At 47.8% G+C, this 25291-nt stretch overlaps 1 protein-coding gene across 2 annotated transcripts in view; it reads right to left on the reverse strand.

Moving 5' to 3' along the window:
• Positions 1-25291, reverse strand: part of nrd1b (nardilysin b (N-arginine dibasic convertase)) — a 56314-nt gene that overhangs the window by 22206 nt on the left and 8817 nt on the right. For both annotated transcript variants that reach the window (XM_056275917.1, XM_056275916.1), the window contains exons 4-21: positions 23507-23588; positions 20453-20606; positions 19804-19877; positions 19504-19599; positions 17596-17718; positions 17253-17310; positions 16899-16972; positions 16034-16103; positions 15264-15341; positions 14950-15070; positions 12977-13035; positions 8001-8055; positions 6870-6974; positions 5100-5223; positions 3008-3094; positions 1986-2105; positions 1203-1254; positions 744-894 (exon numbers count right to left, since the gene is read on the reverse strand). In XM_056275917.1, coding sequence (XP_056131892.1) covers positions 744-894; positions 1203-1254; positions 1986-2105; positions 3008-3094; positions 5100-5223; positions 6870-6974; positions 8001-8055; positions 12977-13035; positions 14950-15070; positions 15264-15341; positions 16034-16103; positions 16899-16972; positions 17253-17310; positions 17596-17718; positions 19504-19599; positions 19804-19877; positions 20453-20606; positions 23507-23588 — 1683 coding nt within the window. The remainder of the gene's footprint in view (positions 1-743; positions 895-1202; positions 1255-1985; positions 2106-3007; positions 3095-5099; positions 5224-6869; positions 6975-8000; positions 8056-12976; positions 13036-14949; positions 15071-15263; positions 15342-16033; positions 16104-16898; positions 16973-17252; positions 17311-17595; positions 17719-19503; positions 19600-19803; positions 19878-20452; positions 20607-23506; positions 23589-25291) is intronic.

The raw sequence follows: 25291 nt of genomic DNA on the forward strand, positions 1-25291 counted from the left end.
CCCCAGCTGATCCAACATCAGCTCTCCCAGCCAGATACCTTCGACACACCTCCCCACACTCCACCATCAAAAACACCATAGTCAACGCTAGGCGAGGCCACCGCCAGACCGCCCTCGGTGTTATCGGAACTGCCGGTCTGCATGGGCTAGCAGTTAGCTTAGTCTGCCCCACTTCCGCGTCCTGTCAGACCGCCCCTGGTGTTACCTCCTCGGGCGCAGCTCTGGTCAGGGCTGCGGTCCCTGGGCCCAAAGAATGCAGCAGACCAAGCCCTTCCAGCCATCAAACGAAGACAAAACAAACCTAGATGCAGACGTGGACAGAGACACCCTTTTGGTCACTACCCAAAGCTCATGACCATAGGTGAGGGTTGGAATGAAGACCGACTGGTAAATTGAGAGCTTTGCCTTCTGGCTCAGCTCCCTCTTCACCACAACGGTCTGGTACAACGTCTGCATTACTGTTGATGCTGCACCAATCCACCTGTCAATCTCCTGCTCCATCCTACCCTCACTCGTGAACAAGACCTCGAGATACTTGGGCTCCTTCACTTGAGGCAACAACTCATCCCCAGCTCCAAGGTGATAAAAGTTGAAAAGGTGCACATTGAGCAGCAACAGTAAACAAACATCAAGCAAAGACAAACATTCAGCAAACAAGCAACTCCTGTGTTGCACAGGTAGCGTGACTACCCTAGGTGCATGGCTACGGCTGCATATGTGAATTTGAGTAACTGGACACTTACAGGCAGTTTGTGGTTGAATCCTTTGACCTTGATGAGCAGTCTGTAGTCTCCGGCCACCAGTTTGTACTCCAGTTGGGCCACGTCTGCTTCATAGGCCGGTTCCGCCAGGTTATGAGCCAAGATGTTCACAAACAGGTCAAACAGAACCAGGCTGCCCCAGGGAGCAAAGGTAAAAACCCAGTCAGGTAAATATCTACTTTTTCAAGGTTGTCAAATAATGTTTTTTTAAGTAAGATTTATGATTAGAAAGACCAGTAATAATAATAATGGGCGTTAAATGTTATGTATATTGTGGGATCTTTGACTATTTAGAACTTGGACCGTGTTAAAAACTGGTAAATCAGTGAATCCTTATACGTCATATAAACTGTGTTTTAAGAAGTTGGCTCTCATCTGAATAGTAAACCATGAAGAACCCTAGGAGATTTTGCTTGGACAGGGGAGTAATTGGTAGCTTACTTCTCAGGACTGTTCTGGATCATCGGAGTTGAAAGGATGAAACGGACGTCGGCTGAAAGACAAATGAAAGGAAACCATTTTAGAATCATGCTGAGGGTCAGACGGAGGAGAAGGTGAAGATCAGCATCAACTCTGGATGTTGCCATGGTGATAAAGTAATAATGTCAGTATTACTGTCTCCATCAGTATTATTTCCCTGATGTTTCTGAACACACCTTGTCTGTCACATTGAGCTCCACTACACTATCTTTCTCACTGCCTTCCAACACTTATGCTGTTGCCATGACTAGCCTGAGCTGTTGCCACTAGCTACTAGACCAATAACACCAGTGAATGACCCAAATGTCAACGAAAGGCCAATCTGATGTGTTGAGGGTGCCTGGTTTACACATTCAGTGCAACAGACTGATCATGTAAAGTACAGTTTTTCAGATGAATAAAGAGTTCAACTGGTAGAAGAAGAAAAGGCTGCTATGCTACAGAAGTGATGTATTAGAATCTCCCCACAGCAGCATTTCCCTCACACATCAGTCACCTCAGCCCTGCTAAAACAACAGCATCACTGAAACAGAATAGTACAAACATTCTGGTACTACAGTGATGCAGCACACATAAACGCAAGAACACACACAAGACAGAACAGCCTACTGGTTTCTGGAAGAGCTGCCACAGGAACCCAGGAAGCTTCATGGGATTTATCAGCCCAGTTGCAATGTGTCTTTGAACAGTCAGAGTCCTTGATTGGCTGTAGCTATCGTCAAAGCACTGGTGTGTCTCACCCACCTTTAGGGATGTTAAACTTGTTGTCCTTCTTGTACCAGAGAGAGCCGCGGTCACTGCTGACAATCATGACAGGGAACTCGGTGTCTGGACAGTCTGACGCTTTCAAGGTAAAGTCAGTTGCTGTAAGGGGGCAGATTAGGTTAAAAAAAAAAAGAGAGATCAATAAATCAATTTATCAATCCAACATTTTTTTTAATAATCACCCCCCCCTTTTTTTCTACCCAATTGTATCTGGCCAATTACCTCACTCTTCTGAGCCATCCTGGTTGCTGCTCCACCCCCTCTGCTGATCCAGGGAGGGCTGCAGACTACCACATGCCTCCTCTGATCCATGTGGAGTCACCAGCCACTTCTTTTCACCTGACAGTGAGGAGTTTCACCAGGGGGACGTAGCACATGGGAGGATCACGCTATTGCCCCCAGTTCCCCCTCCTCCCCGAACAGGCGCCCCGACCGACCACAGGAGGTGCTAGTACAGCGACCAGGACACATACCCACATCCGGCTTCCCACCTACAGACACTGCCAATTGTGTCTGTAGGGACGCCCGACCAAGCTGGAGGTAACACGGGGATTCGAACCAGCGATCCCCATGTTGGTAGGCAACGGAATAGATTGCTACGCTACCCGGATGCCCCAGGGGATGTGGTCTTTAAATGAATACCAACTCTGAACACACATAGAAGTGAAATGGTGGCTAATTCATCATCTCTAAATGCTTTCCATGTAGCTGTCAGAGGATGGTTCATACGATATGTTACTGCAGACTGGCTGGTAGGATCATTCAACTGACTGTTATGCTAGCTGGTTCATGTGTTGGACAGTGTTAACTCGTCAGTGTGTTGCACTGTGTTGACCAGTCTCTGCTGGCTGGAGGAACTTCGTGGTGATATCAGACGGTGGTGACTGGTTGGTGCATGTATGGTTTGTGAGGCAGGGCTGAATTAGACGTGTCAGGTGTTTTCTGGAACTCTTGGCTGAATATGTGTTATACTTCACATTTGGTATGACAGACTGACTGACCAATGAATTTGTTCTCAGCAGGCAGGTGGAGTTCAGGGTGGAGCTCAAAGTCTCCTCTCCAGCACTGGAGCCATTCCTCGGAAATATCTGACAAAACACAGGAAACACTGATTATTCACTTCCATCTTTACTATGAAGTTGTTCTCTCTGTCTGTGTCTAGTCTGTCTGTTGGTGTTTTTCTGCCCGTCTGTGGTTATATCTGTCTGCCTCTTTGTTTGTCTATCGGTTTTTCTGCCTGTCTGTGGGTCTGGTTGACTGTGTGTAGGTCTGGTTGACTGTCTCTTGGTCTGTCTGCCTATCTGTAGGTCTGTTTGACTGTCTGTAGGTTTGTTTGACTGTCTCTCGGATCTGTCTGCAGGTCTGTTTGACTGTCCGTGGGTCTGGTTGACTGTCTGTAGGTTTGTTTGACTGTCTTTAGGTCTGGTTGACTGTCTGTGGGTCTGGTTGACTGTCTGTGGGTCTGTTTGACTGATTGTGGGTCTGGTTGACTGTCTGTAGATCTGTTTGACTGTTGGTCTGTTTGACCGTCTGGGTAGGTTTGACTGTGGGTCTGTCTGACTGTCTGTGGGTCTGGTTGACTGTGTGTACGTCTGTTTGACTGTCTGTGGGTCTGTCTGCCTGTCTGTGGGTCTGTCTGGTTGACTGTCTGTGGGTCTGGTTCACTGTCTGTAGGTCTGTTTGACTGTGTGTACGTCTGTTTGACTGTCTGTGGGTCTGTCTGCCTGTCTATGGGTCTGGTTGGCTGTGGTCCTCCTGAAGCTAACTGGTTTGGATCCCAACTGAGGGACAGTAACACATTTCTTCCCATTAAACACATGCTGTTCTGCCTGTGAACAAATCATCTGACCCTGCATGGCTCCGGCAGAGCTTCTCAGAGGCCACCACGAGAAGACCGGTGATGTACACCACCACCCAAATGTCTGGAATCACCTGTCATTTAAGTAGTTCCTGTTATTTTATTCTATAATGGTGTTTTTAAATTATATGAAAAAACACCAAAATGTATTCGAAGACGTTTTATTTAGCATTTCAAGCATCTGGGGGAGAAAAAAAAAAACAAAACAAAAAAAGTTTTTAAATGATAACGAATGCAGTCGTCTGTCTTGATGCTGCTCAATAATCCAGGAAAGAAAATCACAGAAAGTTGAGTCAGTTCATCTGGACACACTGTTTACTGACAGAAACGTTTCATCATCATCTAAGGTACCCTCTTCAGTCTCACCTGACTGCAGGTGTCCCCACCCAAAAGTCTGCAACCTTGGTGTCATTCTGGACTCCACCCTCTCATTCCAGTCACACATCAAGTCCGTCACCAAATCTGCTTTCTTTCACCTCAAAACCATCTCCAGACTCGGGCCAATACTCTCAGACTCCGCGGCAGAGACCCTAATCCATGCCTTCATCACCTCCCGTCTGGATTATTGCAATGGAGTCCTGTCTGGGGTACCTAGCGAAGCCCTAGACAGGCTTCAGTATGTGCAGAATTCAGCGCCAGGGTGCTCAGCCGCACCAAGCCCTGATAACACATCACTCCCACTCTCATCCACCTTCACTGGCATTTCCTCTAAAATCCTCCTCCTCACCTATAAATCCCTCCATGCCCCTACCCCCCAGGACCTATCAGACCTCCTCAACCATAGCTATATTTCCTCCCGGAATCTGTGGTCCACAGACACGGGCCTGCTTTCCATCCCCCACACCAGCCTGCGGACTTTTGGAGCTCGCGCCTTTAGTGTGGCAGCCCCCACCCTGTGGGTTCTGTTCCAGCAGAGATCCACAACGCTGCTTCTCTGGACAACATTAAAAGACTACCGAAACCTACCTTTTACTAAGACCTATGGTCTGTAGTCTTGATCTTTGTTTTAATCTTTTTGTTATCTAGTGTAAAGCGTCCTTGAGTTCCATGAAAGCTGCTATACAAAACTAAGTTGTTGTTGTGTTTGATTGTGTCTCTTAAGTTGAAAGTTGATTGTGTATCTGGTTTAAATGGTTTAGATGTCTTCGCTATCAGACTGTCTGCTAAAATAAAGCATATGAATGAGTGTGTGTGTGTGTGTGTTTGTATTAACATGTATGCTGGTGTCTTCCTACCCTCCACACTGTAGCTGGTACCGAACCACTTCTCCCTGAGGGGACAGCAGCCCTGGTGTTCTGGAGACAGCAGAAGCAGATTGGCCCTATCTGGAGTCAGGAGGGAGAGGGCCGCCTCAATCACCTGCACAACACACACACACACACACACACACACACACACACACACACACACACACACACACACACACACACACACACACACAGAGTCAGTTGGTCTTCTTAGCCACCATTTCCAGCTGTTCTAAGCATCACTAGCGTACACACCACAATGTAGGCCTCCTGGTGTGTGACAGCATGTAGCTACAGGTTATCTGTAACCTGTGACTGACTACAGGTTATGGCAGCATGTGACAACAGGTTATCTGTAACCTGTGACGACAGGTTATGGTAGCATGTGACAACGGGTTATCTACAACCTGTGATTACAGGTTATGGTAGCATGTGACAACGGGTTATCTACAACCTGTGATTACAGGTTATGGTAGCATGTGACAACGGGTTATCTACAACCTGTGATTACAGGTTATGGTAGCATGTGACGACGGGTTATCTACAACCTGTGATTACAGGTTATGGCAGCATGTGACGACGGGTTATCTACAACCTGTGATTACAGGTTATGGTAGCATGTGACGACGGGTTATCTACAACCTGTGATTACAGGTTATGGTAGCATGTGACGACGGGTTATCTACAACCTGTGATGACAGGTTATGGCAGCATGTGACAACGGGTTATCTACAACCTGTGATGACAGGTTATGGTAGCATGTGACGACGGGTTATCTACAACCTGTGATGACAGGTTATGGCAGCATGTGACAACAGGTTATCTACAACCTGTGATTACAGGTTATGGTAGCATGTGACAACGGGTTATCTACAACCTGTGATGACAGGTTATGGCAGCATGTGACAACAGGTTATCTACAACCTGTGATTACAGGTTATGGTAGCATGTGACAACGGGTTATCTACAACCTGTGATGACAGGTTATGGTAGCATGTGACGACGGGTTATCTACAACCTGTGATTACAGGTTATGGTAGCATGTGACGACGGGTTATCTACAACCTGTGATGACAGGTTATGGCAGCATGTGACAACGGGTTATCTACAACCTGTGATGACAGGTTATGGTAGCATGTGACGACGGGTTATCTACAACCTGTGATGACAGGTTATGGCAGCATGTGACAACGGGTTATCTACAACCTGTGATTACAGGTTATGGTAGCATGTGACAACGGGTTATCTACAACCTGTGATTACAGGTTATGGTAGCATGTGACAACGGGTTATCTACAACCTGTGATGACAGGTTATGGCAGCATGTGACAACAGGTTATCTGTAACCTGTGACTGACAGGTTATGGCAGCATGTGACAACAGGTTATCTGTAACCTGTGATGACAGGTTATGGCAGCATGTGACAACAGGTTATCTGTAACCTGTGACGACAGGTTATGGCAGCAGGTGACGACAGGTTATGGCAGCAGGTGACAACAGGTTATGGCAGCATGTGACTACAGGTTATCTGTAACCTGTGACGACAGGTTATGGCAGCAGGTGACGACAGGTTATGGCAGCATGTGGCTACAGGTTATCTGTAACTTGTGATGACAGGTTATGGCAGCATGTGACAACAGGTTATCTGTAACCTGTGACGACAGGTTATGGCAGCAGGTGAGTACAGGCTAGGCAGCGTGTCACGACGGGTGTGAGTGTTCTGCCAGCTTGCTGACTGAGGCCGTGGGCAGACGGTACCTGAGGGTTGTATTCAAACATGAGCTGGTCTCCGGTCAGGAAATGTTCTTTTGGGAACAGCTGCATGTTCTCACAGATATTCTCCACAAACTCTATGGGATCAGTCTGTCAGAGAGACATCACACACACACACACACACACACACACACACACACACACATGCACACACACACGACCAAAACCAATGACAAGTTTCATATGCAAATGTGGCAAATAAAGTGGCTGTCTTGTTTTTTTTATTTTCTCCTTTTTTCTCTCCCCAATTGTACCCGTCCAATTACCCCACTCTTCCGAGCCGTCCCGGTCTCTGCTCCACTCTCTCTGCTGATCTTGGGAGGGCTGCAGACTACCACATGCCTCCTCCCATACATGTGGAGTCGCCAGCCGCTTCTTTTCACCTGACAGGGGGATGTAGCGCGAGGGAGGATCACGCTATTTCCCCCAGTTCCCCCTCCCCCCTGAACAGGCACCCCGACCGACCAGAGGAGGCGCTAGTGCAGCGACCAGGACACATACCCATATCCAGCTTCCCACCTGCAGACACAGCAAATTATGTCTGTAGGGACACCCAACCAAGTTGGAGGTAACACGGGGATTCGAACCGGCGAGCCCCATGTTGGTAGTGGCTTTCATTTCATTAGTTGACAGCTATACGTGGTGTGTAAGTTAACAGGTTAACCCAGTGTGTTAGTCAAAGACCCCTTCCAGTCATGTTTTAAGACATATACAATGCTGGTATGCGACTATGCGTGGGTTTCCTCCAGGTCTCCGGTTTCCTCCCACAGTCCAAAGACACATAGGTCAGGTGACTGGGCTGTACTAAATTGTCCCTAGGTGTGTGTGTGTGTGTGTGTGTGTGTGTCGGCCCTGGCAGCTTGTCCAGGGTGTCTCCCCACCTGCCGCCCAATGACTGCTGGGATAGGCTCCAGCATCCCCGCGACCCTGAGAGCAGGATAAGCAGTTTGGATAATGGATGGATGGTTGTCTTCTCACACCCCAAGGACATGTTAACAAGCCTAAAAACCTGATTCTCGTTGGAGGGGGTCTTTAACAGGTAAACTCAGTGTGTTAGTTAACAGCTAAATACAGTGTGTTAGTTAACAGGTGAACTCGGTGTGTTAGTCGCACTACCTGCTCCTGATAGTGAAATTCGTTGGCTTCAATCCTCTGTATTTCTTCATAGATCCTAAAAAAAAAGTCAGTCGATGAATCAAGATGAGGCAAAATGTATCAATAAACTGTTTTGAATAAACTGTCTACAACCCTGTGTGTGTGTGTGTGTGTGTGTGTGTGTGTGTGTGTGTGTGTGTGTGTGTGTTGCAGTGACTGGCAAAGTGCCGACGGAGGTCATGCTCTGCAGGCTGGTTGACAACATTGCTGAGGGATTCCTTTCATTCTCCCAGTCAGGAGAAACAGATGCATTGTGGACATGATCATGATCTTCACTCCACTTCTGCTGCAGGAAAAGTACCAAGAAAAGAAGCAAAACCTGTTCACTGCCTTCGTGAACCCCTCAAAGGCCTTCAACACAGTAGCCTGTGACCTCCTTTGTGAGGCCCTCCTGCACAACTGCTCTTCATCTCTTTTTCTGTCAGCTGCTCCCATTAGGGGGCGCAACAGCAGATCATCTGTTTCCATCTCTTCCTGTCCTCTGCATCGTCCTCTGTCACACCAGCCACCTGCATGTCCTCCCTCACCACATCCATAAACCTCCTCTTTGGCCTTCCTCTTCTCCTCTTCCCTGGCAGCTCCATATTCAGCATCCTTCTCCCAATATACCCAGCATCTCTCCTCCACACATGTCCAAACCATCTCAATCTTGCCTCTCCTGCTTTGTCTCCAAATCGTCCAACCTGAGCTGTCCCTCTAATATACTCCTTCCTAATCCTGTCCTTGTTCATCACTCCCAGTGAAAATTTTATCATCTTCATCTCTGCCACCTCCAGCTCCACCTCCTGTCTTATCATCAGTGCCACTGTCTCCAAACCATATAACATAGCTGGTCTCACAACCATCTTGTAAACCTTCCCTTTAACTCTTGCTGGTACCCTTCTGTCACACATCACTCCTGACACTCTTCTCCACCCACTCCACCCTGCCTGCACTCTCTTTTTCACCTCTCTTCTGCACCCCCCATTACTTTGAACAGTTGACCCCAAGTATTTAAATTAAACTCTTTCACCTTCGTCACCTCCAATCCTTGCATCCTCACCATTCCACTGTCCTCCCTCTCATTCACGCATATGTATTTAGTCTTGCTCCTACTGACTTTCATTCCTCTTCTCTTCGGTGCATACCTCCACCTCTCCAGGCTCTCTCCACCTGCTCCCTACTCTCACTACAGATCACAATGTCATCCACAAACATCATCGTCCATGGAGACTCCTGCCTGATCTCGTCCATCAACCTGTCCATCACCATTGCAAACAAGAAAGGGCTCAGAGCCGATCCTTGATGTAATCCCACCTCCACCTTGACCCCATCTGTCATTCCAACTACACACCTCACCACTGTGACACTGCCCTCATCCATATCCTGCACCAGCCCTACATACTTCTCTGCAACTCCCGACTTCCTCATACAATACCACACCTCCTCTCTCGGCACCCTGTCGTATGCTTTCTCTAAATCTACAAAGACACAATCTAACTCCTCCTGACCTTCTCTGTACTTCTCCATCAACATTCTCAAAGCAAACATCACATCTGTGGTGCTCTTTCATGGCATGAAACCATACTACTCCTCACTACTCACCACCTCTCCTCTTAACCTAGCTTCTGTTACTCTTTCCCATATCTTCATGCTGTGGCTGATCAACTTTATACCTCTGTAGTTGCTACAGTTCTGCACATCGCCCTTGTTCTTGAAAATCGGTACCAGTATGCTTCTTCTCCACTCCTCAGGCATCCTCTCACTTTCCAAGATTGTGTTAAACAATCTAGTTAAAAACCCCACTGCCATCTCTCCTAAAAACCTCCATGCCTCCACAGGTATGTCATCAGGACCAACTGCCTTTCCACTCTTCATCCTCTTCATAGGTCCTCTCACTTCCTCCTTGCTAATCCACAATACTTCCTGATTCACTATCCCCTTATCGTCCATCGTCTCTCTCTCATTTTCTTCATTCATCAGCCGCTCAAAGTACTCCTTCCATCTTCTCAGCACACTCTCCTCGCTTGTCAGCACATTTCCATCTCTATCCTAATCACCCTAACCTGCTGCACATCCTTCCCAGCTCGGTCCCTCTGTCTAGCCAATCGAGACAAGTCCTTTTCTCCTTCCCTAGTGTCCAACCTCTCATACAACTCACCATACACCTTTTCTTTTGTCTTCGGCACCTCTCTCTTCACCTTACGCTGCATCTCTTTGTTCTCTTGTCTACTTTTTTCCATCTCCGTGAATATCCCACTTCTTCTTCACCAGCCTCTTCCTCTGTATACTTTGTTGTACTTCCTCATTCCATCGAGTCTCCTCGTCATCCTTCCTCTATCTAGATCTAGATGACACACCAAGTACTTTCCTAGCTGTCTCCCTCACTATTTCTGCAGTAACTGCCCAGCCATCCGGCAACTCTCCACTACCACCGAATGGTTGTCTTAACTCCCCCCTAGAGTCTTCCTTCTTCAACTTCCACAATTTGATCCTTGGCTCTGCCCTCACTTTCTTCCTCTTCTTGATCTAAAAAGTCAGCTTACAGACCAGCACCCGATGCTGCTTAGCTACGTTCTCCCCTATCACCACTATGTAGTCTACAATCCCTTTCAGATCGCACCTCCTGCATAAGATACAGACCACCTGTGTGCCCCTTCCTCCACTCTTATACGTCAACCCGTGTTCCTTCCTCTTCTTGAACTATATATTCACCACAGCCATCGCCATCCTTCTCACAAAATCCACCACTATCTGTCCTTCCATAATCCTCTCCTTGACACCATATTTACCCATCACCTACTCATCACTTCCGCTCCCTTCACCAACATGCACATTGAAGACCGCTCAAATCACCACTCTCTCCTCCTTGGGTACCCTCTCCACTAATTCATCCACCTCACTCCAGAATTCTTCTACCTCTTACATCTCACACCCAACTTGCGGGGCACATGAGCTGACAACATTCCTCATCACACCTTGGATTTCCAGCTTCATACTCATCACTCTGTCCGACACTCGCTTCACATACTCTTCCTTCAGGATTACCCCCTACCCCATTTCTCTTCCCATTCACACCATGGTAGAACAGTTTGAACCCTCCTCCGATGCTCCTGGCCTTACTCCCCTTCCACCTGGTCTCTTGCACACACAGTATATAGTATATCTACCTTTCTTCTCTCCATCGTATCAGCCAGGTCTCTCCCGTTCGCAGTCATAGTGCCAACATTCAAAGTTCCGACTCTCACCTCCACAGTCCTACTCTTCCGCTTCGTGCAACAGTAGCGTAGTTTCCACCGGCATTCTCCTGGCCAACAGTTCTGGTGGCGGTCGATGGTAACCTGGGCCTCGACTAATCCCGTATGGAAATCTGGTTTATGATTGGCATATTTGATTTGGCAAAGGATTTGTGCCAGCAAACCTTTGTGACACAACCCTCCCCATTTATCCAGGCTTGGGACCAGCACTAAGAACGCAATGGCTTGTGCATCCCCAGCGGCTGGGTATGGCTGCCCCACAAATATTGTCAACATCTTGCGTCAATTTCACGAAAGGATGACCGTTAAAGTTGTAGTGAGTGGAACCAAGTCTGAGGCATTTTGTGTAGGCACAGGCATGAGATAAGGCTGTGTGCTTGCACCAGTACTTTTCAACATATTTCTCTTCTGTCTGACAACTCTCCTGCAAAAGGACATGGAGACAGAGAGTGAGGTGACTATTGATTTCCATCTCGATAGGAACCTTTTCCAAGTCAGAAGGTTCCAAGCCACCGCAAAGCTCAGGTCAGTGTGCATACTCAAGCTACAGTATGCTGACAACTATGTGCTTGTGGCACACACTCCAGCAACACTGGAAGCAATAGCTCCTGTGAGGGTACACAGTCGAATGGGTTTGTCTGTTATCATCCCCAAAAAGAAATCCTCTGCTGATGGTCATCTGATCTCCCATCAGAACTTCCCAACCTTTACATGTCAGACTCTCCTCTTGCTCTTGTACCACACTTTAAATACCTTGGTAGCATTCTCCGGTAACTTCAACATATATATCAAGACATCCTGAACAGGATCCAATAGGCCTCGTATTCCTTTGGCTGCCTCAGGGTGTGGGTCTTCACCAACAACAACCTGCACCTCAATACAAACATTGCAGTCTATCAGGCAGTGTGCCTATCAACACTTCTGTATGGATGTGAGACATGGACGCTTTACAGCCGCCACCTGCAACAACTTGAGGCCTTTCACATAAAATGCCTCCAGTGCATCTTGAAAGTGAACTGGCAGGATCGTGTCTCACATATGAAGATCTTAAAAGGCACCAGCAGCAGAAGCATAGAAGCCACCATCTTCCATCACCAACTCAGATGGCTTGGCCACCTCATCAGGATGCCAGAGGACCGCATCCCCTGGAAGGTCCTCTATGGCCAGCTGAGGCTATGGCACCGCTCAGTTGGTGGACAAAAAAAGAGGTTCAAAGACCAGCTGAAGGTCTCCCTTAAGAAGAGTGGGCTCCACCCTAGCACACTAGAGATGGCAGCTACTGATCGACCCAATTGGCGCCATCTATGTCATGAAGGCGTGAAGGTGGGTGAGAAAAAAAGGGAGGAAAAGCACATGGCAATAAAGCCCAAGAGACACAAATCCACAGCTGCAGTTAATCCACCATCACCCTCTGCCTTCGTGTGCACTGCCTGGGGAAGACAGTGTGCATCCCACATTGGACTTTACAGCCACCAAAGGATTCATAACAAAAAAAAAAGTAGGAGCTATCATCGGACATGATGGACAACCCAAAAAAGTAGAAGAGTGTGTGTGTGTGTGAGAGAGAGAGAGAGAGAGAGAGAGAGAGAGAGAGAGAGAGAGAGAGAGAGAGAGAGAGAGAGAGAGAGAGAGAGAGAGAGAGAGAGAGAGCGAGAGAAAGAAGAAGAAGAGAGAGAGAGAGAGAGCGAGATGGACACCAACCTCTGCTGGGGACCCAGCGTCTGCAGCATCTTCAGGTACTGGAAAACTAAATGAACCACCTGCAGGGAGAAGACATAATAATACTATTACTCAGGGCACCTCCATAGCCATATGGTTAGAGCACATACCACTTGGCCAGTATATTGCCATGTCACTGCTTCAAATCCAGCCAGCGACCTTTGTTGCATGTTATACCCCTCTCTCTCTCCCTCATTTCCTGTCTACTGCTTAACTGCACTGGCTAATAAAGGTAAAATACCAAAAAAAATCTTTGAAAATAACAGTATTAATATACTACTCATACAACTAGTTTTACTACCAACAGCAACAATAATAAATCATGATTTTGTGAGAGTTGGGGCGACGTGGCCGAAGTGGATTCACACTCTTCTTCTGCTCCAAACATGTTCAATTCGGGTCACCAATGTGGCAGGATGAGGAAAAACACAGGAGACGAAGGCGAGTTTGAACTTTATTCCTCAGCTCCAAAACCAAACTGAAACAGGAACAACCTTGCACCAGAGAGCCCGGGAACGTAAACCACGCCCCCAGCTCACAGCCCTGCTGGGTGAGAGGCATAGCCCCTAGTGTCCGCCACAAGGTATGGATAAATTGAGGTGAAGAGGATGAGTCAACGTCAGAGGAACATGAGCCACTTAAAACTAGGCCCAGGACATTAAAACTAGGCCCAGGACATTAAAATTAGGCCTCGGACATTAAAACTAGGCCTCGGACATTAAAACTAGGCCCAGGACATTAAAACTAGGCATCGGACGTTAAAACTAGGCCTGACATTAAAACTAGACCCAGGACATTAAAACTAGATCCAGGACATTAAAACTAGGCCTGACATTAAAAGTAGGCCCAGGACATTAAAACTAGACCCAGGACATTCGAACTAGATCCAGGACATTAAAACTAGGCCTGACATTAAAAGTAGGCCCAGGACATTAAAACTAGACCCAGGACATTAAAACTATATCCAGGACATTAAAACTAGGCCTGACATTAAAAGTAGGCCCAGGACATTAAAACTAGGTCCAGGACATTAAACCTAGGACATGACATTAAAACTAGGTCCAGGACATTAAAACTAGGCTCAGGACATTAAAACTAGGCCTTGGACATTAAAAGTAGGCCTGACATTAAAAGTAGGCCCAGGACATTAAAACTAGGCCTCTGACATTAAACCTAGGACATGACATTAAAACTAGTCCCAAGACATTAAAACTCCTAGGACATTAAAACTAGGTCTATGACATGACATTAAAACTAGGCCTAGGACATCAAAACTAGGCCCAGGACATTAAAACTAGGCCTGACATTAAAACCATTCTAAACACGCTGCAGTATCAGCCTGAGTAAGATTAACTTGAACATAGAAATGAAGTCAGTACAACAAAGCAAGCAGCATGGGAAATAAGTTGCTTTAATCACTGGTTGGAAACCCAGAGGATCCAGGTCAACCTCAGGACAGCAGAGAAGACGGATTTTAAACTAGTTATTTAACGATGTGTCACACATATGTGCATGAAGCCCACTTAGTGACGAGGAACTAATTTTCCTGGCAAGTGACCAAAATTAATTCATCAAAGTAAACCCAAACCTTCTGTCTTAGTTTAAGATAATGCGCTTAACAATACAGAAATGTATAAAAGACAACATACTGCAGGTCCTGCTAAATTGTGAGATAGCTGTACATGTGTAATGATGTACTGCCACATCACAGCAGTACCAATATCTCACAGTATGACACTGCCTCTCCTGTATTATTACTTCACCATCGTCCATAACTACAATAACTACTGTCTGCCTGCGCCTCACTGAATACAGCAGATCACTGTCCAAACACACCACGGAGGATGTAGCTTGACCACATGGAGGTGAGAGATATTGTGTGCATGTTACACAGACAGGAAAAGTGAGTGAGTGTGTATTTTCATGCTAGCGTCTGTGTTTGAGTGTGTGTTGACCTGGTAGAAGTTGTGGAAGCCTTCGTTGGTCAGAGTGATGGAGATGGAGAAGATGGAGTAGGTGGTGTTTTGATCGAAACCTGTTTCACTGTTCCCTCCGAACAGAGCCAGGGCCCAACATCTAATTCGATAGATAGATTCAATTAGACAGGGCAGACAGACAGAAGACAGACAGACAGACAGACAGACAGACAGATACAGTTGATAGGTAAGACAGAGCTTCCCCACTAGATTCTCTGATAATGCTTCTCAAAGGTTCTTCACATACAAACTACATTTACCGTCTCTTAAAGCTACTGGTTGGAGTCACTCACTTCTTCCTGAGCAGTGACAGGATGCTGCCGGTGCCCTCATGGCCAATCAGCCAGGAGATGTAGTGAAGTGGCTTGACTCTGACAGAGACAGATGTACATCATCACCATCTATTCCCAGTCACTGAGTACAACACATCCCATTCAGGAACTTCTCACCTTCTTCTTTACAACACACAGACTGGAATATTCTCCATCAAACTGCATAGATCACGTGAGAGCAGCCAGGATGAGGCTGTTCTCATGTGATTTAATACTTGAGGACATTTCTGATGAAAAACGGAAAATATCAAAATGTTAATAATAGGACGTCCGGGTAGCGTAGCAGTCTACTCTGTTGCCTACTAACTTGGGGATTGCCGGTTCGAATCCCCGTGTTACCTCCGGCTTGGTCGGGCATCCCTACAGACACAATTGGCCGTGTCTGTGAGTGGGAAGCCGGATGTGGGTATGTGTCCTGGTCACTGCACTAGCACCTCCTCTGGGCAGTCGGGGCGTCTGTTCGGGGGGGGGGGGACTGGGGGGGAATAGCGTGATCCTCCCACGCGCTACATCCCCCGGGTGAAACTCCTCACTGTCAGGTGAAAAGAAGCGGCTGGAGACTCCACATGTATGGGAGGAGACATGTGGTAGTCTGCAGCCCTCCCCGGATCGGCAGAGAGGGTGGAGCAGCGACTTGGAAGAGTGGGGTAATTGGCCGGATACACTTGGATACAAGGGGAAAAATCGTAAAAAAAAATGTTAAGAATCAAGTCAACCATCTCATGACTCACTTGTAATGTTGGCCCTGAGGGGGCACTGCCCAGGAGATGGTCAGAGCATGCACCTTCCTCACAGGGACCACTGGGACACACACACACACACACACACACACACACACACACACACACACACACACAGGTGTTACTCATTTCGAGATTAGCAATGTGATCAAAAAGTATTTGATCAACCTGAAGTATATCAGACAGAGAAATCAAAGAGCTGGTGCTGGATCAGCTGGGAGAGTTTGGTCTGCTGCATCCTGTGGGTCCAGGGACCAGGCCCTACCAGCAGCTTCTCCTGAAGAGGAAGCGCCAAGGGCGGTCTAACAGGACGTGGAAGCAGGGCAGGCTAAGCTATCTGCTAGCCCATGCAGACCTGCAGTTCGGATAAGTGGTCTGGCGGCGGCCTCGCCTAGCCTTGACTGTGTTTTTAGTGCCGTCGTGTGGAGTGCGGGGAGGTGTGTCGAAGGTGTCTGGCTGGGAGAGCTGGTGTTGGATTGGCTGAGGGAGCTTGGTCTGCTGCGTCCTGTGGGCCCAAGGACCACGACCCTGACCGGAGCTGCGCACGAACAGGAAACACCGAGGGCGGTCTGACAGGATGCGGAAGTGGGGCAGGCTAAGCTAACTGCTTGCCCATGCAGACCGGCAGTTCCGACAGTCATCCTGGGTGGTGTTCGTTCTCCTGGACAGGGATTTTTTTTGTTCTTTTTAGATATGTGTGTTAGTTTGGATATGGGTGTTCTTGTAGTTTTTGATATGTGCTTTTGTCTTTGTGTTGCACTGCTGTGGGCTGGGGGATCCATGTCTGCTGTGGCTTGTAAAGGAACATTTAAATGACAAGAAGAACAACTTTTAAAAGTTAGATAGTTTCTCTTACCTCTGTAGAGTTTGTTGAAAGCCGGGGTGTCAAAGGGCTGCTGGAGATGAGAAAAGTCAGGCCGCGGCTCCCCACTAGAGACAAAAGCAACAGTATTACACCACGATAAACCAAAACGCACCACAATAAACCACTAAACACACCACAAAATACACTACTATACAACTGTAAACACAACAATGCACATTGTTGTTTCTGAAGTTAAACTACTGACACATTCAAGAGTATTTCATTGCACTAACTGTTGCACATGACACCAACCTTGAAACCACACATAAGACATTGTGTGTGTGTGTGTGTGTGTGTGTGTGTGTGTGTGTGTGTGTGTGTGTGTGTGTTTTGATTTAGTCATACTTGTTGGGCACCTTGATGAAGATCTCTCTCACCCACTCCTCCAATGTGTCCAGGGTCTCTGCAGTAAAAAACACACAGCTCAGTAGCGTCAGTAGTACTGACTCCACCGCACTGGGATGTGTGCTACAATAAAACAAATTCATCCAGGGATTTCTTGAAATTTGGGATTTTCGTTTTTTTTTCCCCCCAAGAACCAGAAGCATGACTAGAACCGAATTTCTCTTGTTTTTTAGTCCAGAACTATACAATCAACTGCACCAATGTTTCAAAAAAATGTGAGGCACATATAAAGTGTAGGCGTTGTGCACAAAAAGACTGGCCAGTGAAAGGTTGGGTGAGGGACCTTTGGATTGCACAGCCAGGGTCATGTAGTGTGCAGAGTAATATCTCTTCCAGAAGTCTCTGAGGTGCTGGTAGGTGTTGATCTGCTTCTCCTTGGGCTCATGTTTCAGAGTATGGGCGTTACCTGAGGCAGGGGGACATCAGTATGCATGTCATGTAGTTTTGTCTTTTACAGAGTAATGGGTAAGGCTTTAGTACTGTGTGTGTGTGTGTGTGTGTGTGTCTGTGTGCGCGCGTGTGCATGTGTGTGTTTGTTCTCCAAGGATTGTCACCTTGTTGTGGGGGAGAAGCTTGCATGGTCCTGAGATCCTGAGAGCAATGCCGTCTGGGGTTGTGTTCCTGGTAGGGTCACCCATGGTGGTAAGGTCCCTGACAAAGAGCAATCCAACCAAGACCTGAACAGCGGAACAGGCGGAGGATGATGGCTGATTTAGGGAAGCATCACAACAGCTGGGAAGGCAGATGAGGCTGCAGCAGAAATGGGCACTCAGTTATCTTGGACTCCATGCCACTGGATCCTGACCCAGATCTGTCAAGGACTGTGTGGTTGCTCTCTGTGCATCAGTCTCCCCACATCAAAAAAAGTCACGCACAGGCGTCCTCCATAAAGGGAATCCACCTTAACTGTTCTCGTTCTTTCGGCTTGTTCTCAGGGGTCGCCACAGCAGATTTTATAGTTTCCATCCATCCCCTGTGAGGACACAGCACCAATGGTGGTCGTCTCAACTGATTCAGTATGTTCTTGTCAATCCGCATAATGATTTGGCAAAGTTTTATGTCGGATGCCCTTCCTGACACAACCACTAACCCTATGGACGGGGGCACAGGTAAAGCGCTGAATGCCATCCCAGTATTCATGGACTTGCGCCCATGCCTGTCTTCTGGGAATCCACCCTAACATCCCAGATAAAGTCCTATGGTGACCGCCAAGTGGCGACGGGGGCAGGAATGTGAGATCTGGATGCCCCTAGTCATGAGCTGGCACATCAGGCAGTGGGTACTAGATTCAGTCGCTGGGCTCTTGGAACAAGGTAGAAAGAGCCCTTCGGTAGCTGCACCCATGACTGAGCAGCCCTCTTTAGGATCCACTTTGCTCACCCCACCTGCGTAAGGTGCTAGAAAGGGTGCCCTAAAAATAGCCTGCCTCAAACCTCCTGACTGGATTACCCAACCAAGAGGGATCACCACATGCTGTCAGAAACATAGAAACATGAACTTTGGAGCCTGGAATGTGCGCACACTGATGAATAGTGCAACCAGTGACAGACCGGAGAGGAGAACCGTGATCATCATTAGAGAACTGAAGCGATGTCATATTGACTTGATTGCCCTTTCTGAAACCTGATGGGCAGACGAAAGACAAGTGAAGGAGGAGAAGGGTGGTTACAATTTCTTCTCAAGAGGAAAAGCTGCTGATGAGCCCAGGATCCATGGTGTTGGATTTACCATCAGGAACCAGATCATGAGCCACCTGTCCAAACTTCCTGTGGGGATCAGTAAGTGTCTCATGACCATCCATCCGTCTGGTGCTTGCCAACAGCCAGATGGCAACAGTTGTTGAGTGCCTATGCACCTACTTTAGACCCTGAAGAGGAAGTAACAGAGACCTTCTACGCCTGCTTAGATGAGACACTGTCAAGAATCCCCAAGGAGGATAAGATTACTCTCCTAGGAGACTTCAATGCCAGGGTCGGCCGAGCTCAACACCTCTGGAGGGGCACTATAGGAAAGGAAGGCATCGGGAACATCAACTTCAATGGAGCTCTGCTTCTTCTTCTTCTTCTTGTGTATGTGTGTATACGGATGTGTCTGTATGTGTGTGTCCGTGTTTGTATGTGTGTTTGTGATGATCATATGTGCGTCTGTGTCTGTATGCATGTGTCTGTATGTGTGGGTGTGGGTGTCTTACCCCAGCAGAACTTGCCCATTGGGTGGCCTGGCTTGGCCAGTGTTCCAAACAGCATCTCTTTACGATGGGAGTCTGACGGTCGAGCCAACTGATACTCTGAAGATTGAGTGAGTGAGAGAGAGAGAGAAAGAATCAACACATGACTGTCAACTAGACCATATAACTGTAACTGAACATTACTGTACAACTGATAAAATATTAACTGTACAAGAATCAGTTAACTGGCAGTATGTCTCGGGGTTGAGGTTATTAGTCCCCAGAAGAGGGAATTAGTTTGTGGTTAGCAAAAAAGGGACTAACCATTGTCCACCGCCTCCACCTCTCTGTCGACGGCATCCTCTATCATCAATGGACAGATGAAAAACTGAGCCCACCTGGAACACACACACACACACACACACACACAGGCAATGGCGGATTTTTTCCATGTGAACGTTGAGCATTGGCTCTTAAACACTAGGGCACAGTGTGTCAGTATCAGTAGGGTATAGAACATAAAAAACTCCTGTTCTTCACCATCAGGCTACCAGGAGGTAGTACCTAACAAAGCTACCTCACAATAAAAGTCAGACCATCATGTATTTGAGTACAGAAAATGTGTTCTGAATGGCACTACGCACTATCCGTGTTTGGTTGGGAAGTATGTCCAAATGAGCAGAATTCACTGGGCAAATCAATCTACTGGCCGTTTGGCATCGGATGTCAAAATCGTGACGACTTCTAAATTTAAATGCCATTCAGGAAAAGACATCTTAATATTTTTGATGCAAACTGTGTAAACGAAAATGTACAATATTTACAAGGAGACGAGTCCAAACCACTTGTTCACCAGATAACCACTGATCTGTAAAATCCCCTAAAAGCTCATCTGCTGCTACTCAAACATTAGCTGATTGGAGGGGCTGGGGTGTGTACTGGTGTTCCTGGTGTTTTCGGGGGGTGGCCTGACCTGTCAAGCGCCTGGTGGAAATACTTCCTCTGCACATCAAACTGGAAGATTGTTCTCTCACAGTCAGTGGAGGCATTATCACTTCCACCGTACTTCTTTAGGAAGGCATCAAAACCGTTTTCTGCTGGATATTTCTCACTTCCCATAAACACCACTGGAGACACACACACACAGGCAGACAGACAGACAACAGACAGGCAGACAGACAGAGACAGACAGGCAGACGACAAACAGACAGACAGAGACAGACAGGCAGGCAGGCAGATAGGCAGACAGACAGAGACAGACAGGCAGGCAGGCAGATACATACACAGACAGACAGACAGACAGACAGACAGACAGACAACAGACAGGCAGATAGGCAGACAGACAGAGACAGACAGACAGACAGACAGATACATACACAGACAGACAGACAGACAGACAGACAACAGACAGACAGACAGACAGACAGACAGACAGACAGACAGAGTAAGCATGTAAAAAAGTACACATAGTGTCACAGATGGGAAACAAACTGTTGTGTGACATTGTTGTGAACAGAACAATACAGGATCATTGTCATAAGTTAGAAATTTGATTTTGAGATACTTCATTGATCCCCGTGGGGAAAGTACGCTCTGCATTTAACCCACCCTGGCTGTGTAGTGAGGAGCAGTGGGCAGCACCCAGGGACCAACTCCAGTTCGTCTTGCCATGCCTTGCTCAGGGGCACAGACAGGAGTATTAACCCTGACATGCGTGTCTTTCTGATGGTGGGAGAAACCGGAGCACCCGGAGAAAACCCACCACAGACACAGGGAGAGCATGCAACCTCCACACAGAGGACGACCTGGGATGACCCCCAAGGCTGGACAACCCCAGGGTTCAAACTCAGGACTTTCTTGCTGTGAAGCGACAGCGCTAACCACTGCGCCATCGTTCCGGAAATTGGAAGTAGGTCTAGTACTGACGGCACAATATGAGTTGAGTATCTAACATTACATATTAAACCCAGCCACTGAGAATGCACCAGCCAGGTCATTCTTAGTGCTGGTCCCAAGCCTGGATAAATGGGGAGGGTTGCACCGGGGAGGGCATCCGGTGTAACAGCTTTGCCAAATCAAATATGCGGCTAATAAATCAGATTTCCATACCGGGTCGGTTGAGGCCCGGGTTACGAACGACCGCCATATTACACATATTATTTACATCATATCCTGACTGGATGCTTAACAATGACATTGTAACATAGATGCCTAAGCAGCGGGTCAACAGAACTACAGTTAGCTCGTCTGAATCACGGTTTAGCTAACAGACAACCCAAAACAGCAAGGCCGACACATCACAAACACTGAAAACACTGAAAACAGACCACGTCTGACATGCCCCTCTGACGACGGTGTTTTAGTGAAAACCTACCTCACATGAAACCAAGTGATAAATGTGAGGGAGAGAAAAAAAGAGATTCGTGGTGGGGGGAGATAGGGGGGCAGAAAAATAGAGTGACAATTTTCTTCCCAATGAGAATTATAACGTTTAAAAAAATATCCTGAACAGCGTATATTTTTAGATGCACAAATGTTTTTTGCACATATAATGTGTTGTGCACCACCCCTGCATGATCCCCACTGCAGGCCCACTCAGGAAGTCGAGTAGGACATCTGGCAACTGGAGGGTTGCCAGTTCAATCCTCGGCTTCTCCCTGGAGAATGTCGAAGTGTCCCTGAGCAAGACACCCAACACTTCCCAGTGGGCAGGTTGTTAGCTTGCAGGTCAACCCTGCCAGCGCGGTATGAGTGCGTGTGGGTTGTTCGCTTGCATATCGACCCTGCCAGCGTGGTACGAGTGTGTGTGGGTTGTTAGCTTGCATGTTGACCCTGCCAGCGTGGTACGAGTGTGTGTGCGTTGTTAGCTTGCATGTTGACCCTGCCAGCGCGGTACGAGTGTGTGTGGGTTGTTAGCTTGCATGTCGACCCTGCCAGCGCGGTATGAGTGCGTGTGGGTTGTTCGCTTGCATATCGACCCTGCCAGCGCGGTACGAGTGTGTGTGGGTTGTTAGCTTGCATGTTGACCCTGCCAGCGTGGTACGAGTGTGTGTGGGTTGTTAGCCTGCATGTTGACCCTGCCAGCGTGGTACGAGTGTGTGTGCGTTGTTAGCTTGCAGGTTGACCCTGCCAGCGCGGTACGAGTGTGTGTGGGTTGTTAGCTTGCAGGTCGACCCTGCCAGTGCAGTATGAGTGTGTGTGGGTTGTTAGCTTGCAGGTCGACCCTGCCAGCGCTGTACGAGTGTGTGTGGGTTGTTAGCCTGCATGTTGACCCTGCCAGCGCGGTACGAGTGTGTGTGGGTTGTTAGCTTGCAGGTTGACCCTGCCAGCGTGGTACGAGTGTGTGTGGGTTGTTAGCTTGCATGTTGACCCTGCCAGCGCGGTACGAGTGTGTGTGCGTTGTTAGCTTGCATGTTGACCCTGCCAGCGCGGTACGAGTGTGTAGGTTGTTAGCTTGCATGTCGACCCTGCCAGCGCGGTACGAGTGTGTGTGCGTTGTTAGCTTGCAGGTTGACCCTGCCAGCACGGTACGAGTGTGTGTGGCTTGTTAGCTTGCAGGTTGACCCTGCCAACGCAGTACGAGTGTGTGTGGGTTGTTAGCTTGCATGTCGACCCTGCCAGCACGACACGGGTGTGTGTGGGTTGTTAGCTTGCAGGTTGACCCTGCCAGCACGGTACAAGTGTGTGTGGGTTGTTAGCTTGCATGTCGACCCTGCCAGTGCAGTATGAGTGTGTGTGGGTTGTTAGCTTGCAGGTCGACCCTGCCAGCGCTGTACGAGTGTGTGTGGGTTGTTAGCCTGCATGTTGACCCTGCCAGCGCGGTACGAGTGTGTGTGGGTTGTTAGCTTGCAGGTCGACCCTGCCAGTGCAGTACGGGTGTGTGTGAGTTGTTAGCTTGCAGGTCAACCCTGCCAGCGCAGTACGAGTGTCTGTGGGTGTGTGTGAGGCATTAACTGTAAATCACTTTGGAATAAAGTGGTAAATGCAGTCCATTTACCAGTTACCACCCCCTGCCTGCTTAACTTACTGTGTTCCAGGAAGTGGGCAAGGCCTGGGAGGTCATCTGGGTCACTGAAACTCCCCACACCGACACACACAGCAGCTGCAGACTGAAACACACAATACACACAATACAGTCAGACTGAAAACCCCCCCACATATACATAACCCCCCCCACACACACACACACACATAAACAAATACACACAACCTGATGCATGACAGGGTGATTATATATACCCCCCTCATCACATTTTATTTTTATATATCTTATATATCCATATAATTTTGTTAGCCTATTTCAATTCCTTATCCACGTGAGGGTCTAAGGACAGGATGTTGTGTTACTGTAAAGCTCCGTGAGGCACATTTGTAATTTGTGCGATTGCGCTATACAAATAAAATTGACTATACTACATATATAGTGTAACGACCATGGATGACTAGACTCGCTAGCCCCTGGCTAACGGGTCGGACCCTTTAGTCGACTGGTTAACATAGTTGCCCGTGGTGCGGGAGACCCGGGTTGCGTCACGGCTGCCCCCCGAATTCACTGCAATATATATATAGAGGGAGATTTTTTTTAATATTTATATAAAATCTCCCTCTCACTACTTTTTCGGGTGGTGTGTGTCTTCCTCAGGCTCGGGTCCTCTACCAGAGGCCTGGGAGTTTGAGGGTTCTGTGCAGTATCTTAGCTGTTCCTAGGACCACCTTTCTTGTTTGCAATGGTGATGGACAGATTGACAGATGAGATCAGGCAGGAGTCTCCATGGACTATGATGTTTGTGGATGACATTGTGATCTGTAATGAGAGTAGGGTGCAGGTTGAGGAGAGCCTGGAGAGGTGGAGGTATGCACTGGAGAGAAGAGGTATGAAAGTCAGTAGGAGCAAGACAGAATACCTATGCGTGAATGAGAGGGAGGACAGTGGAATGGTGAGGATGCAAGGAGTAGAGGTGATGAAGGCGTAGGAGTTTAATTTACTTGGGTCAACTGTTCAAAGTAACGGGGAGTGCAGAAGAGAGGTGAAGAAGAGAGTGCAGGCAGGGTGGAGTGGGTGGAGAAGAGTGTCAGGAGTGATGTGTGACAGAAGGGTACCAGCAAGAGTTAAAAGGAAGGTTTACAAGATGGTTGTGAGACCAGCTATGTTGTATGGTTTGGAGAGAGTGGCACTGATGAAAAGACAAGAGGTGGAGCTGGAGGTGGCAGAGATGAAGATGATAAGACTTTCATTGGGAGTGATGAAGAAGGACAGGATTAGGAAGGAGTATATTAGAGGGACAGCTCAGGTTGGACGGTTTGGAGACAAAGCAAGAGAGACAAGATTGAGATGGTTTGGACATGTGTGGAGGAGAGATGCTGGGTATACTGGGAGAAGGATGCTGAATATGGAGCTGCCAGGGAAGAGGAGAAGAGGAAGACCAAAGAGGAGGTTTATGGATGTGGTGAGGGAGGACATGCAGGTGGCTGGTGTGACAGAGGAAGATGCAGAGGGCAGGAAGAGATGGAAATGGATGATCCGCTGTGGTGACCCCTAACGGGAGCAGCCGAAAGTAGTAGTAGTAGTAGTAGTAGTAGTAGTAGTAGTAGTAGTAGTGTATTGAATACAACCAGCCTATATTTGGGACAGGAGCCGGGACCTTTGATTCTTTCACACAAAACTCCTGCTCAGCAAAGATGGAAAAATACTATCAAATTGTTTTTTAGACCAGTCTGAATATTAGGTGTGAGCTGAACAGCAGGTGCTGGCTAACCAACTAGACATTCTGGTGGTTGAAAAGGAACAGAAGACAGCAGTAGTGATCGATGT

Source organism: Lampris incognitus, chromosome 3 (assembly GCF_029633865.1).
Source record: "Lampris incognitus isolate fLamInc1 chromosome 3, fLamInc1.hap2, whole genome shotgun sequence".
Lineage (NCBI taxonomy): Eukaryota > Metazoa > Chordata > Actinopteri > Lampriformes > Lampridae > Lampris > Lampris incognitus.